This window comes from Pteropus alecto, unplaced genomic scaffold (genome assembly GCF_000325575.1).
Source record: "Pteropus alecto unplaced genomic scaffold, ASM32557v1 scaffold433, whole genome shotgun sequence".
Taxonomy (NCBI): Eukaryota; Metazoa; Chordata; class Mammalia; order Chiroptera; family Pteropodidae; genus Pteropus; species Pteropus alecto.
The window spans coordinates 769,792-786,777 of record NW_006433953.1 but is presented as its reverse complement, the minus strand read 5'-3'; the positions used below and the strand labels follow the sequence as shown (position 1 = coordinate 786,777).

The 16,986-nt window shown below is 34.8% G+C and overlaps 1 protein-coding gene, 1 non-coding gene and 2 pseudogenes across 2 annotated transcripts in view; all 4 read left to right on the top strand.

Moving 5' to 3' along the window:
- The window catches only part of PRIM1 (DNA primase subunit 1), a 17,046-nt gene extending 157 nt beyond the window's left edge, over positions 1–16,889 (top strand). The window contains 13 exon segments of the mRNA XM_015587073.2: positions 1–26; positions 706–863; positions 4,448–4,554; positions 4,626–4,699; positions 5,725–5,861; positions 6,267–6,325; positions 7,281–7,390; positions 7,873–7,961; positions 8,132–8,273; positions 9,810–9,879; positions 10,322–10,413; positions 13,976–14,074; positions 15,743–16,889. The exon segment at positions 1–26 is cut by the window's left edge and continues 11 nt beyond it. Of these exon segments, the coding sequence (XP_015442559.1) occupies positions 1–26; positions 706–863; positions 4,448–4,554; positions 4,626–4,699; positions 5,725–5,861; positions 6,267–6,325; positions 7,281–7,390; positions 7,873–7,961; positions 8,132–8,273; positions 9,810–9,879; positions 10,322–10,413; positions 13,976–14,074; positions 15,743–15,762 (1,183 nt within the window). The 3' untranslated portion in view covers positions 15,763–16,889.
- LOC112477421 lies at positions 5,488–5,606 on the top strand. The gene has a single exon (XR_003045465.1). It is a non-coding gene; the product is annotated as a 5S ribosomal RNA (ribosomal RNA).
- On the top strand, positions 13,034–13,149 carry LOC112477436 (annotated as a pseudogene).
- LOC112477423 lies at positions 14,122–14,240 on the top strand (annotated as a pseudogene).
- Positions 16,890–16,986: the final 97 nt, after the last annotated feature.

The window sequence follows — 16,986 nt, the reverse complement described above, 5'->3', positions numbered from 1 at the left end:
CTATCGCTGGCTTAACTATGGCGGAGGTGATGGAGGCGGGGAGCGGGGTGGGTAGTAGGTCCGGCGGGGAATGTGAAGAGGTTCCGGGAGGGTACCTTGGAACGACAGTATGAAGTGCCCCCTGCGCTCCAGGCTTTGAGCTGGGCTCCTTCACGCGTTATCTCGAGCTTTCCCCACCACCTCTAAGGTGTAAAAGGGCCGAGAGGGAATATAATTACCAGCCTAAGGCCACACAACGAAGGCAGAGCCGTTGCTCCTACCACTACGTGGTCGCACTCATTCGGTGGGGCGACTCTTATCTGCTGTATTGTTTACCTGCTGGAGTGCCTGAGCCAAGGGAGTTTACTGGGTGGTAGCATGAAGCTGCAGAGACGTGATCCGCATCAGGGACTGAAAGGCATCTCCTGGAAGATGAGAGGTACTTACCTCTTCGTAGCTGAATTTATTAGTGCCCACCAAGGAGAGAGAGAGGTGGCATTACATATTTAAAATGTTTCTGCAGCTTCTTCCTCATTTTACTTTTCGCTATGAGATGCCATGTGGTAAGCCCCTTCAAATTAGGGACATGGGTTTTTTTTGTTTGTTTAATGTAGCACAGTGTTGGGCACAGAGGGCTCATTAAAAATATCCTATCGTTGTTTAATGTTATAATGCCCTGAGCTGAATAAAGTACCAAATTAACTTTAAAATATATTTATTTTGCAGTGATAAAGAATTACTTTCAACACCGTGAATTTTCATTCACATTGAAAGATGATATTTACATTCGCTACCAATCCTTCAACAACCAGAGTGATCTGGAAAAGGAGATGCAGAAAATGAATCCATACAAGATTGATATAGGCGCGGTATATTCTCACAGAGTAAGAAATCCGTTTTTTAAGTATTTTGTTTTGTTTTTTACACCTAGAACCTCCAGTGTATTGAGATAGAATTTTTAGTTTATTTCTAGTTGAAGAGCCACACTTTAACTGTTTTTGCAAGTAGATTGTAATATTTTTATTCTTTGATACTCTACTGACAGGAAATCATTTTGAAGTGAACTGATTGTATTCTAAAACAAAAATAAATTGAGTATCTGGCTAATAGACTAAAAGAGTAAGTCAGCAGGGTTTAAGGGAGGGAATTAAAAGAGAATTACATTCTCTTCCAGCATTGGAGTTATTCTTCATTCCTTTCACACTCGTATGAAATTTATTAGAATTGATATGAAAAACTCCCCCATATCTGTTCTATTAGGAAATCTCTACATAATAATATCTAAAATCCAACCGCTGCTACCTGTGCTACTACTGTTATCATCATCTCATCTGAATTTCTGGAAAAATTTCCAAACAATTTGCTTCTATGGACTCCAGAGTCTATTCTCAATATTGCAGTAAGGGTGATCCTTTTAAAACAAATCAGATTCTTTGATTCCTCTATTCAAAACCATTCTCCACTGGCTCCGCATTTCACTCAGAGTAAAAGCCCCTCTTTCCCCCTCCCTCACTCACTTCACTCTTGCCACACTGGGCCTTGCTCAGGCAGTTTCACCTGCCTGTAACTCATTTCCCTAGATACCTTGGTTCGTTCCCTCACCTCTTTCAAGTCCTTATTCAGTGAGGCCTACTGCAACCTGCCACTCTTCTTACCCCCTGCAACTGATATATTCTTAGTGCCTAGAAGTGCCTGGCAGAGAGTACACCATAAATACTTGTTGATTGAATGAACACACCAAAATTGCCCGTCTTCTCCTTAAAAATGCATGCATGAAGGGAAAAATATACATATGGGATAATAGCTTTTGTGCAGAGCTTTTTTAGATGTCGTATAACTTGTTTTCATCATCAATTCTCATTCTTTTTACAAAAAGAAAACAGGCCTGGAGAATTTAAATAATTTGCCCTTAAATAATAGGTCATACAATTTCTAAATGATAGAGCTGGGACCTCAACCCGGTTTTCTGACCCTAAATCCCAGAGGAAAGGGAGAAGAAGTAAGAAAAGGCAGGCAGGAAAAATGCTTCACCACACATATAAACTTCCCATTCCCATGCTCCTAATGTGTTTGTTATATTAAAAATTAGGGTTAGATCATAAATTGAACCCCACACTCTTTGCCAGTTTTCTAAATCTCCTCGTATATTCAGACCCATCAGTCTAATTATGAAATTTCTCCTGCTGACTTCTGACCTCCAAACTGGATTGATTACTTTCTAAGCCTTATGGATAAATATGATCTTATAATCACCTTGGTTTCTTTTCATTTCTCTCCTATGTTGGGTCCCCTGTTGCCCAGATCCTATGTTCTCTTTTTTTGGTTTACTCCCTTGTTTTGGTGGAGCATGTCCTCCAGGAGCTTTCTGAGAAAAAGTACGTGGAAGACAAAATATTTTACACCTTACGTATCTGGACAGTTTCTTCATTCTACCTTTATGCTTAACTAATGATTGAGTTTGTAAATCATTTTCCCTCAGAATTTTGAAGAGATTGCTACATTATCTTCTAGCTTCCAGTGTTCTTGTTAAGACTAATGCCATTCTGAATCTTGTTCCATTGTGTTGGACCTGGAAGCTCTTAGGATTTTCTGTCTATCCCCTCTGTCCCTAATGTCCTATAATTTTATAATGATGAGTCTTAATGTGCATCTTTTTTCATCTGTTGTGCTAGGTACTTAATGGGCCCTTATGATCATGAACTCATGTCCTTCAGTTTTCATTGCTAATATATGTATATTATATATATATAATTACATTATATATATACATATATGTGTGTGTATATATATTTATATATATATGTAGATATACATATATATATATTGTTGTGGGTTTTTTTCCTATTTTCTATGGTCTTTAGAAACCCTCAAGTCAGATGTTATGCTTCTTGGACTAGCCCTCTAATTAAATTTTTTTCCATCTTATTTTCTATATCTTTGTCCTCTTCTCTACTGTCTGGGGAATTTCCTCAGAAGTTTTCATTTCTGCTATTATATTAATTTCCCGGAACTTTTTTTATAGCATCTTGTACTTTTTTCATTGATATGTCTTTATCTCTCTGAGTATATCAGAGATAGTTTTGTAAATTTTCTTCCATTGCACAGTCCGTTTTCTCTGAGTTGCTTTTTTTTTGTTTGTCCCCCCGCCTTTTATTAGAGGATTTCCTCATATGTCTGTTAATTTCTTGCTGTTGCTTATATTTAAGAATAGAGTGCTAAAAGCCGATTGGAAGGTCTGTGCAAATGGCTGAGAATTCTTTACTACAGGGTGATCCGTCTGGGCCATTTTATTAGAGGGAAGGTCTGATGTCTGTTTCTCTATATCTTTGCTAGAATAAAAACTCTATTAGCACAGAAATCTTTGTTTTAATCACTGATCTATTCTTAGAGCCTCTAACAGTCCCTGACATACCTGGTCAGATTCTTCAAAGAGGAATCTTCTGGACTCTGCCTGGGGTGGCAGTGGAAGGGGATAGAACAGGGGGAAGAAAACTGAGTCTCAATATTCCACATGTAATTGTCTAATTAATCTCCTAAATATCAGTACAATACAATCTTCTTCAACTCTGCCTGCCTATTGTCCCCCCCAGTCTAAAGACCCTTTGTTTTATGATCTCCAGATAATAATTCAGGTGTCTGCCAGGGAAATGGAAGCACAGTCACCTACCTCTGCAGAGGAAGTGTAGGAATCTGGGAAACAGCTTCACAAATAGATTTTTAACCATTCCTCCTATTTTTAATCTCAGTTTCACCACCACACACACATTCACTCACTCATTCCAGAGATTCCCATTGTCACCTTTTGGGGCTTTAGAGATGTAAATTGGGTTACTTCTTATCTTTCCTTACTGCGGCCTTAAGATTCAGCTTTTATAGGTTTCCTTATAAAAATCGTTTTTGTGCAGATTAGGATAGAGTAAAATAAGTATCTGTATTCTGTTCACCTTCTTTACCTGGTAATCCATAGCCTCAAAGGAGGCTACTTACCGCTTGAGCTAAAGGCTTAGTTTAAACTAATTAGGGATATCTTTTTGAATTATTGAAAAAACTTTAATACATTTTTGTTACTTATATGTCCAGCAACAAATAAAGATCCTTAAGAACATGCTGCAAAATAGGGCAGGCATTGATTAATTATATGTACTTTTCCTTTTCAGAAACCTAAAAAAGCTTTATTATGATTTCTATTGATGGACAAATATTTAATGATACAATCTTATGTGTCAATTATATCTCAGTAGAACTGGAAAAAATATATTTATGGTAATAAGTATTTACCAAACCCTGTTTTAAGTAGATGAGAGTTACACTGTCATCAATCTGGATATACAGTATCTGAATAAATGAACTTTACTGACACTGATGTGGCACTGTATGATTTCTTCACTTTGGCCACTTTTTCTTTGTGGATAGAAAATAAGCATATTTGGCAGCATGCTTACAGAAACTGATATTTTTATACTTTTAGCCCAATCAACATAATACAGTGAAGCTGGGAGCTTTTCAGGCTCAGGAAAAAGAACTGGTGTTTGACATTGACATGACAGACTATGATGATGTGAGGAGATGTTGTAGGTAAGTACTACATGCCTTGCTTGTAAGGTGGGTGATCTAACTGACAGTGAGTAATGATGACTCTGCTCCAGTTCTGCAGACATATGTTCTAAGTGCTGGACCCTGATGACGATGGCCATACGTATCATCGACCGAGCATTGAAGGGCAAGTATCGGCAGTGTCTGAGTGGGGTCAAATGCAAGAATCTGTTTTCCTCTGAATATTAGTCTATCTATACCATTTTACAATCAAATCCCACAAATTTCTAACATGTTTCCTTAAAACATGATAGGACAGTGAAAGATTAAAGTTATATTTGGCATGCTAATAAAGCCGTGATCAAACCAGTAAGTTTTTTTCCTAATTCAATCATCTATTGAGTAATTCTTTATTCTAGATACTGTCCTAGGTGAGGATATGAAAGATAACAGTTCTTACCTCAAGTAGATTATACAGTCTGAAGAGACAAATAAGAAAACTGAGGATTACATTTGTGTTAAGTAATATGCACAGGGTGCTGTGGGAAATATAGAACTGCAGGAGTGCTTACAAGAATGGGAAGAGATTGGATCAGAAAAGGCTTCCTAGAAGAGGTGGTGATAGGATGATAATAATAAACTCTTATATAGGTGGCTTATGTGCAAAATACTGTTCTAGGCACTTTAAATTTATTAACTCTTTTAATATGCCAAGACTAGGTCTTTAAGGATAAATGGCAGTTGGTCAGGGAGAGAAATGGAAGTGCTGGAGCAGGAAGCAATTCTTGCCAGAGAGATCAGGATAGGTTAAGTCATGAAGGCAAGAGTGTGGGCCAGAGAAATACAAATACTACAAATAACTTGGTACTGTTAAGGTGAGTACATGTATCCACATGTATCCCAGGTGAAAAATGAAGCTAAGGAAGTAAGCAAGAGCCAGGGCTTTATAGACCTCTTTTATAACCTATTATTTTTGCCTACGGCCATGCTACCCTGAACAAGCCCGATCCCATCTGATCTCAGAAGCTAAGCAGGGTCGGGCCTGGTTAGTACTTGGATGGGAGACCACCTAGGAAGACCAGGTGCTATAGGCATTAAAAAATAAGAAATTGTAAATGGACAAGGTCATTGCAATCTGTGGGGTCAACCAAGGGTTGCCTCGCCTAAAAAAAAATAAAAATTAATAAAACCTATTATTTCTCTCCTCCTCAGAGGACTTTGGATTTAAGCATCGCCTCTGGGTATATTCTGGAAGAAGAGGTGTTCATTGTTGGGTCTGTGATGAATCAGTTAGAAAACTATCCTCTGCTGTACGTTCTGGGATAGTTGAGTATTTGAGTCTTGTAAAGGTAAGATCTTCTTAACAATAATTTACATTTCTTTTTTTGCTAGATGTTACAAAACCTGGTATGTTTAGTAATAAACTATCTTTTATAGCATCCGCATTCCAGAGTAGATGATCTTTCTAGTTGATCAATTAAAATCGTAGTAGCTACATTTTTAAAAGATATTTCATATTTTGTTTTAAGTATCTTCCTTTGTGGCAAAAGGAAGATTACTTTTCTAGTTCAATTATGTCAAAGTTAATCCAGAAAGTTACAGGTATTGAGACTATATAATATAGCATAATACAAGCTTCTATACCTTAACAGAATTTAATCAGTATCTTTAGAACACATTATAGAAATTTTTTAATTACTTCATTTGTGTTATATAACATACATGAAGGTCTTTTTTGATGGTTTATTTTTCAGGGTGGTCCAGATGTTAAAAAGAAAGTTCACCTAAGTGAAAAAATTCACCCTTTTGTCAGGTCTGTTTGAAAAGACTCCATGCAGTCTAAGTTGTGTCTAATTTACCTGCATGTGCTTATATAATTACCTTGTTATCAATTTTCTCTGCTGGGGGAGCATTTTACAATAATCGCTAGAGTTATCTATTTTATGCTGCAATATTCATGATAGGTACTTGATATGAGAACATATTTATGATGTGTTCTTACTGGTCTCAACAACCTCATGAGGTACATGATGGTATCGCCACTTACGGATGAGCAAAGTGAGATTTGGAGAGATTATATAATTTGCTTGGCATCACACAAGTAATTGTTAAATTCAGGATTCATGTCCTGGTCTGCCTGACACCAAAACCCTTACTTTTCCCATTGAATTCACTGTTTCTCTAGGACAGTGGAAAGAGCATTCCATTAGGAGTAAGATCTCTATTCTGCCACTAACTATATGACCTTGATAAAATATTAGAACCTCCATTTTCTTATGTGTATAATAGGAAGAAGAACATCTGCTTCATCAATGTCAGAGTTGTGGTGAATATTAAATGAAACAGTAGATGTGAAGTCTATTTGCAAGTTGCTAAGCACTATGTAATTATTGAGATATTAAAGCAAGCAAAATGAAGTAGAAACTAGGCTGCACCCACATTCTATGACTGATGTATTACTTCGTTGTCCTAAATTGGTTGTTTTTTTACCCTTGTTACATATTTATGATGTTATTAACCTTCTAAGTTGTAGAGTTTAAGAAGTAAACATTTCTTGAATATCTATTTAAGGCAGGTACTGTGCTAGGTTCTTTCCCCTTAGAGTGTCTCATTTAACCCTCATAACCCTGCAGAGGGTTGGTATTCCCTTTTTACCTAAATTCTAGAAATTCAGTGAAAATAAGCAGTGGCCTCCCAAATGGCAACAAAAGCTATGTGGGGTATGCTTTGCTAATAGTATTGAGATTTTGTTATTGTTATTCCTACAGAAAATCTATAAACATAATAAATAAATACTTTGAAGAATACGCGTTAGTTGATCAAGATATTCTTGGAAATAAAGAAAGCTGCAATAAGATTTTAGCCCTTGCTCCTGAAAATATCCTTTCCCAAGACCATTCCTTATGTGAGCTACTTGTATTGATCTATATTATAAATGTGTTCTACCTGCATATTCTCATATATTTATTCTATAAGTTTAATCTTTTTTATATAAAACATCTTTCTGCATTTTTGCATATCTAGTCTGGAATACAATAAGATAGGACATTTCATAAAGTTTCTCATATGGAAGTTGATCCTCCTAGAGTTAATGGCTAAAGAATTCTGAATTATTTAGTCAAAATATATACAGACCAGGGTAAGATTTTACATTAAACTGTTATTTTGATATTCTTTCTGTCATATCACTACTATAATTTTACAGTAGCATTTTTTAATGATATGTGTTTAAGTTAATATTTGCTTTATAGAAAACAATAATTTCTATGTAAACTTTATATATCCTTGTGGTAATACATGTGGAAAATAAGTTGTTAATTGATGTGCCCTAAATGAGTAAATTCCTTAATGACCTATCACTAATTCATGATGAACTTCAACAAGTCTTCCAAAATCATCACAGTTCACTTCAGCGTTGGGAGCATTTGAAGAAAGTAGCCAGATGTCTGGTATATTCCATTGAAATCTGTATTAAAAATATAATAATGTAATTCTTAATTAAATTCTCATTGTTTTGCTTTTTAAGTTAAAGATGTTCGAAGACCACTTTTTAACCACTTTGAAAGAAATCCTCAAGAGTTCCTACTGATCCTCACTCTAGACTTGCATCTGCTTTTAGAATAACGTCAAAAGTGATAAATATGGACCCTGGCTTGAGTGGGAGATCATGCTCCAGTACTGTTTTCCACGGCTGGATATTAATGTTAGCAAAGGAATCAATCACTTGTTGAAGAGCCCTTTTAGTGTTCATCCTAAAACAGGTACCATATAAAGAAAGAAAAAAAATGAAAGTTATTTTTTGTTTTAGCATGTTATGTCACTGGGTATGACTACATAGGATGTCTGAGATATTAAAGGTTGAAGAACTGTTCTGTCAGCTAATACCTAAATTAACTTATTTTTAAATTTCTGATTAGTAGCTATGGGGTGAATTTCCGCTACGTAAATAATTTTTTGTTGGGCTTCTGGGTTTGGTGTTAGAATTAGAATTGGAAAGGAACTTAGAAATTACAGGACAATAGCTCTCATTTTACAGATGAGGAAAACAGTGGCCCAGGAGATTAAAAGTGACTTGTCCAGGTCTTCAAACAAATTAAAACTTAAAAGTTCTGTGCTTTTTCCACTATGCTACCTTTCTCAATACCTTTTCAATAGTTTTAGCTTTCCTTTTTCACATTTCTCTTAGATTTGATTTCGTGGACTTGAAACTGACTTTAAAGTAAATATAAAAGTGGCATATTGGATAAACTTTGTTCCATCCAACCTGAGGACACAATAGAGAAGTATATAATTGTCCTTTTCAGTGTCAACAACCAGCTCTGCCACATGCTGTGGGATGTTAGGCAAATTACTCTCTGTGCCTTGGTTTTCTCATCTGTAAAATGGAGATAACAGTACCTACTTAAGTGGGTTATTGTGACAATCTAAAATGTTAAAGACTTAGAAAAGTGTCACACATTCAATTCTCTCAGATTGCCTAGATTCTCTTAATAATCTATAGTCCCTACATTTATGTAGCCCTTTTTCAAACCTGTAAACTACATTATTATCTTCTTTTGTTAATAAGTTTAATATTTCTTGTTATTTAAGCTTAATTCTAAAGCTTCAGTGGGTATCTCATTCTAATATTCAAGGTTTGGGTAAATAATTATGTTCATTTATAAGTATATGCATTTTGATTATTTCCTTTCCTCATTAAGTAGCTATAGTCTTTACTGTCTTCAAACAGCAACTTCCAATTCCCTTAATTATTTTGTTACTTATGTGGCATTCTTTAGATTCATTATCTCATTTTCAAAATGTGATGAATTTTATGTAGTGTCCTGGATATGGATATTATAAAAGGGTAGTATAAGGTTGTCTATTTTATTTCCAAAATGCTTTCTAAAGATGCCCAACAAATAGGTGTCTGTTTTGATCTCAGCAAATAAACCAAGGTAACGCAATGAACTATTTCCATCTATTTTATTCCATTTTCAAGACTCACTAAATTTGAGGTCGTTCTGTACTTAAAAATAGTAGGATATTAGGAAGAAGATAGAAATAAAAGTAGAGATAAGAGCAACTAAGTAATAATTCAACAGTCTTTCATACCTATTTTTTCATGTTTTTTTAAGAAATAAAAGGTACAACTAATGTGAAAGTCCTTTTAGTTTATATTTCTAAATATTGTTCTTAACAGATAAGTCTAACCCTTTTTTTAAACCTTAAAATTTTAGCCAAAAATAATTCATAGGCAGCAGCCTGTAATGGTTTGTATTCCATAATCATTCGTTTATAACTTTTGGTTCTTATAGGTCGAATTTCTGTGCCTATTGATTTACAGAAAGTGGATCAGTTTGATCCATTTACTGTTCCAACCATAAGGTATGTTCCAGGTCATTGATCACTCCTTTTTTTGTTTGTGATTGTTCTGAATTTGAAATAGATTGGATTAGATCCCTTCCAGAGAGGCAGCCCACCCCCGTTGAGGCTATATGATGATGACTAGTAGAGCAACATTTCCTAGTGAGTTCCACAGAGCACAAGTTTTTCAGCTGCTATTATGCAAGAAAAGGATTTTTAAGTTCAAGTAAATTTGGGAAATGCTGACTTAAACAGATTAAAAGTTCTTTACTGTAAGATTTCCCAGTTTTTAAAATGCTAATATGCATGGAAAACTCCAAGAGTTATTGGTTTTAGATTCTCCCGAATTTAGTTGGCCACATAATTTTTCACAGAAAATCTCGTGGGATTCATGTGCTGTGATGACAGTGGGTAATATTGACCAAGAACCAGCTTTAAAATTTTCTTATTCTATTATTTGTAGCTCCATCTGCCATGAATTAGATGCCATTTCCACAATTGAAGAGGAGAAAGGGGAGAACAAAGCTGAGTCTATTATCAAACATAGAACCAGAGGTAGGTTAATATGTTGAAGTCTCACTTTAACATAAGCTTTTAATCTAGACATCCTTCCATCACTCCAGTAATTAATTCTTGGGTTCAGCCCAAGAATCTTGGGATCAGTGTTTATCCTGGAACCAGTTCAATAACAAATATAGCGGTGTTTCTCAACTTCCTTCAGCAATTGCCTAAATAGCGCTGTTGAATCCAATTTGATTTATTTACTAAGTAATATCTAAATGCCAGGACCTACATGGTAAGATTAAGTTGTCAATTGGTATTGATAGTTGTTTGACCCTCAGTCTTAGATTTACCAGCTGTTTATTTAACAACTATGGTGTATGCAGTATTTTTGTTCGTTGTTTTTAATGTATCTGGATGAGTGTTATGGTAAATGTATGTAAACTGTGATTGAATTGTATAGTCAAGAATTTGAAGGAGCTAGGGAATATATAAATCTTCCTGCTAATGGAAGTGAAATCTTATACCAACACGCAAGAGATACTGTGTAGTAACTGAGTTCAGTAGCACTTTCTGTGATGACGGAAATATTTATGCACAGCCCATTATGGTAGTCACTGGCCACATGTGGCTTTTGAGCACTGAAATGTGAGATACTAAGTTTTTAATTTCATTTAATTTTAAATAGCCACATATCGCTAGTGACTACTGTAATGGACAGTGCAGATCTGTGATCTCTGACCTTCTCTGGTCAAATGTTGATACCGTTCTTTCAAAACTCAAGCTCAAATATCACTTCATCTATTCCAGCTCTAACATAATACCTAAACATAGTACATTCCATGTGATTACAAGTATTCTGTTTAAAATATTTGAAAAATGTTTCCAACATGAAAAATCAGAATAAATTGGGAAAAGGAACTCAGGGGAAACAGACAATAGAAGGGGCAAAGGGAACTTTTTTTAAGAAAACCAATATCCTCAGAGAATAAGAGAAGATAGTATATCTGTGAAGTAAGATCAGAATCCTATGAAAAAGAAGCACTTAAAAAAGAGGAAAGAGGTTTTAGAAATGAAAAACAATCATTAAAATAAAAAAGTTCAATGGAACAGTTAGAAGAGTTGATAGTTGTCATTGTTTGAAGGAGGAAAAAGATGAAACTAGAGGACTGCTTCAAGAGGTTTGTCATCTGACTGAGTTTCAGGAAAAAAATAAAACGGAAGAAATAATCATCAAAATTACATAGGCAAACATCACTGAAATGAGTCCTTTATTGAAAAGGCTCAACATAATAAGAAAATAGAGCTGTACCAAAGCACATCACTTGAAATTTCAGAACAGTGAGAATTAAGAAAAGATCTTAAAGAGATTTCAGATACCATCCTACTTCCCCTTCCCCCCACCAAAGAAAAAGGCACAGACTAGGAAGAATAGTGTCTACAGAAGTGTTCATTTGTTAGAAAAGAAAAAAATGGTTGCCATTAAAGAGGATGAAGAGATCAGAATTAGGGCAGGGGACTGATACTTTTTCCATTATAAACCTGTTAGTACTATTTTATTCTTTTTAACAAAAGTATCTGTGTTACTTCAACATGATTTTTTAAATTTAATATTATCTCTTTGTGGACATTTTTCTTTTGTTCAGGGGTTTTAAGGAAGCAAGTTTTCGGTCCTTATAAGAAGAAATTGTCTAATAACTGTAACTGTTTAAAATAGACAACTGCCTATCATTTCAAGTAGGCTAATAGCCATCATTCAGTAGGGATACTTTAGAGGTGGCAAGAGGTTGGAATAGTTGATACGTAAGTTCCTTATTATCTCTTTAGTTTCTGTGATTTTAAACCTTTGTCCTATTTCATATTAGTACCATTTGCTCCTTCTCTTCTACTTCCCAAATCTTACAATAGTCTCTACTCTCTGTAGCCACCTCTGTTAACACTGATTGGTTAATTCTTTTGACTCATAATTACCCATATGCCTACTTGGCCTTTAATTATATGTTGTTTTCTGTTACTACATATAGGGCTTATTTTTCCAATTTATTTAAAAATTTCTTGGGAGCAAGTAGTATGGCTTATACTTTTTAGAATTTAGCATAGTACTTAATATATGATATGCAGGTATTAAATATGTTTAAATAATTACTGAGTGCCTATTATATAGTCTACAGTACCGAAAAAAATATATATAGACCTACATTCAAGGAACTTACAATCTTGAATTAAAGGTTCAAAGTACAATGTAGTTGATCCCAAACTAAACTGTTACTTTGATGTGTTTATTATAAGAAAATTCATATATAAAAATTTAGGACAAAATTATAATGTAATTTCATAATTGCCACAGTTCAGATATTCATCAAGATTCCTTTTCCAGCCCTAAGTAAATTAGATAACATTTACTAAAGTGTTTTTAATTTCTTTTTTTACTCTTTTCAGTGAACTATATTATGAGGACTCTTAATTACATGCAGACATAGCATATTACTAAAAATCCAAATTTAATCTTGTTCTCAGATTTTTTTCCCCGTTTTGTATTAATTATAGATTGTGTAATTAAATGGATGATTAAGATTCTGTATTCAAGGACTTGGTTCCATAGTGTAGCAGTTAGCACATCTGCTTTATATGCAGAAGGTCCTGGGTTTGCACCCCAGTGGAGCCACAGTCCATGGTCTACGGCAATGCCACCCTGAACAAGCCTGATGTCTGATCTCGGAAGCTAAGCAGGGTCGGGCCTGGTTAGTACTTGGATGGGAGACCACCTAGGAAGACCAGGTACTGTAGGCATAAATAATAATAAATAAAGATTCCGTATTCAATATTTTGTTAGGTACATTTCTAAGACTACTTATATATCAAAGGATACTTGTTCTTAATGCGCTTTCTATAAATTTCTTATCATCTCCAGAAGGCATGGCCCTGACTTCACATTTTTAATGTTTTGCTCTGTTGGTAAACTATTTATTACTGAAGCCACACTTTCTAAAGAAAGAATGTTGCATGGGACTTAACACATAGTAGTAGATTATACTGGTCTAATACTAGAATATCTGACTACTAGAGTTGACATATACATGTGGTTTAGATGTTTAAGAGCAGTGCTGTCTAATACAATATCCTCATGTGGCTCTTAGCACTTGAAATGTGATTAGTATTAACTAAGGAACTTTTTTTTTTAATTTAATTTTAATTAATTCCAAGTTAAAACCCGATGATTGATTCACTTATTGGAAAACGTTTAAGTTTATTTGGAAAATTTGGGTATATGAGCCTACTTTTTCAACTGTATAGTTTATAATTTAAATCTAAATATAGATCAAGTATTTCTGATAATACTATAGCATCTAAATACTAGATTTCAAGATTTGGTATGAAAGAGAAAATATTTCAATTTTTATTACATTTTGAAATAATATTTTAGATATACTGGGTTAAATAAAATATTAAAATTTTCACCTTTTTAATGTGGCTACTAGTGTTTAAAATTACATGTTTCTCATATTTCTATTGAAAACATTGTTCTAGAGAATTCTTACAAGAAACTTAAAGTTATACTTTCATGTTATTCTTGCTGCCAAAATGCTAAGTATAATGCATGGTCTTTATAATTTAGATTATAAGAAGACCAGTCTAGCTCCTTATGTAAAAGTTTTTGAACAGTTTCTTGAAAATCTGGATAAATCCCGAAAAGGAGAACTTCTCAGGAAGAGTGGTAAGACTCTATACCTTTCCCTTTTAGCTCATTAGATCTTAGAATGGGTCTATGGCCATGCTACCCTGAACAAGCCCGATCCCGTCTGATCTCAGAAGCTAAGCAGGGTCGGGCCTGGTTAGTACTTGGATGGAAGACCACCTAGGAATACCAGGTGCTATAGGTGTAAAAGATAAAAAAATAAAATTGTAAACTGACAAAGCCCTTGCAATCTGTGAGGTCAACCAAGGGTTGCCTCGCCTAAAAAATAAAAAATAGATCTTAGACTGGGTAGTTTAAAGCATATGGCAAATAAACAATTTTAGAGCTCTAGTCTTTGCTCTCTCTCAAAAAGTTATTTATTTATCTTACTATCCTTAGTGGTTTTGAAAATTGAGGTCCCTCAATTTAGTTTAACATATATTCATTGAACAACTTCCAAGTGTGAGGTACTATGAAGGAAACAAAGATGAATTATACAAAGATGAATTCCATACCATGCCTCCTTGCCCTTAGGAAGTACTAACTGTTACAAAACAAAAAAATACAAAATGCTAAGAGATCTCATCTGATTGAAATAGCCTGAGAAGATTTCCTATAAAAAGGGTGGTATCTGAACTCTTTTCAGTGAGCTGCTATATGGATTCTAATCCCCAGTGCTAGTATACCATACCTTGAAGTATAAGTAGGATTTCCACAAGCAGAGATTTGATGAGATAAGGGTACAGGAGCAGAAAAAGGAGACAGGTTGTTCATTCTTGAAGGAAAAGCAGGAATAAAGGCAGAAAAGCACTGGATCACTTAGGAGGCCATCAAGTAGTATAGCTCATCTGGAAAAAGACGTGTCAGAAAGTGATAGGATAGAAATCTGAAGAAGCAGACTGAAGGAAGGGAATGCCATGATTTGTAGTTTTGTCTAGAAAGAAAAATCTAGCAACAGTATATCTGGAGAGAGGTAGGGAATAGAAAGAACCCCTAGTAGGGCTATTACGATTAGGACAGTAGCACTGGAGATCTCCGAAGGTGCAAAAGCCATCCTTGAGACTTGGTAATGTTTCGGAAGTGGAGAGATGAAAGATGGAGGTAAAAGTGCCACAGAAGCCAAGGGAAAGGAAAGTTTCCAGATTATCAAGTGTCAGATGCACTAAGGAACTGATAAAATCCTGTTGGATTTAGGAACTAGAGGGAGTTGCTAAGAGGATAGCAGTGTCAAAGTAAGAGTTCTTTGAATAGGGTAGACCTGAGCATATGTGTAGACCAAAAGGAAAAGCAACAGCAGTAATATTATTCAAGAGATTGACGGATAACTTAGAAAACTGTGGCAATGCTATGGAAACTCAAACTCCCTTTCCACTTCATGTTTGAATAAAATGTGTAATGGCTAAAGGGTAGTGCCTAAGATAATGCTGTACTCGTAGTGGACACTCAAATATGTGCCTGTTGAATGAACAGTGATGACTCTGAACTTGGAAAGCCTTGTTGAATCTGCCATTCCAACTGCCCATATTAAGTCCTTTGTATTCTTGTTCTGTACTAGTTCAGCCTATAATGTGGGCTTCAGCACATTTGAAAGCAAATCTTTATATGCATGGTGTGAATTTAATGGAAGCAGTAAGCAAATCAGAATGTGAAAATAAAATGGCTTTGTTTTGTTTTCTTTTACTATCCTTTGATACAAATCTATTTTAGATTTACAAAAAGACTTCTGAAGATAACCAATATGGATATGGATAACTTCTGCCTTCCAAACAATATGGATAACTTCCGCCTTCAATCAAGAATCAAATACTTCAAGAGCCATTTAATAAATATAGCAGAACTGTGTATGCATTTTATGCTCAAAGCAAAATTTCCTTTTCTTAAGTAATAATTATGTTGAAAAGATTCCTGAGACCACCAAAGGAGAGTGTCCAGGTCCCCAAAAGGAGCAATAATGAGAGGAATAAGTGGATTGCAGATAAATTTGTAAAATTTAATATTATACAAAGATAATTCTAAAAGTTCTGATATAAATAGTCATTTCTACCAGTTGGCATATATAGAGGTAACTGAGCTGTAACATGCCCAAGACGTTAATCTCAGCTCACTGGATATAGCTTCCATATTTCTGGAGTGAATATTCTAGGTGAATGAGGACTTTGTCCTTAAGTCTTAGACATTTAATTATACCTGGACTGTATTCAGTCACTTCCTAATTTTGCTTACGGATTATTTTCATAGGTCAGGCCACACCCCACTGCCCATCTTTTGAAACCCATTTTAAACTAAGCAGCTAAACCTATCAAAACTTCAAAAGCTGTAAGTTACTAGTATTGTTTACAACTGTTGCAATTATAGTTCCTAACTTCTTCCCTTAGAGAACAATTGGAACAGTCTACACCACTGCTTCCAAAGCAGCTTAGAAAAAAATAGCCAACTTCACCAACATAAAACCTGTTATACTTGTCAAAACACTTGGACTTTCTATACATCCAGATACTTTTAAAGTTTTCATTTCTTCCATATTTGATTTTATTTGATAGATTCTAAAGTGTCAGATTTCTTTTGCATGGTTTTACAACCAATATAAAACAAAAGTCATTCTGCTTTGCATTCTATCTTCTGAGACTGAGAAGCAAGCTATCAGGCTGGTACTTTCCATGATTTTTGAAAAATTTCCTTCCTTTGAAATTCTTTTAACACTGTTTTCTCTGTAGCCACACAGTCTTTTTTTCTTTTTTCTTTTTTGGTTTATATAAAATACTCTAATGCAGTCAACAAACAAACGCCTTCATTTCTTTCTTTTCTAATTTTTTAAGAAAAAATATTAAAGACTATCATACAAAATTCCTCATTATTTGAGCTTCTGTTTACTATATATTGTTCATTATTCAGGTCCTGAAAACAGTGGGTCAGTTGAATTCCTTAATATAAAATTACTAAAGACTCAATCC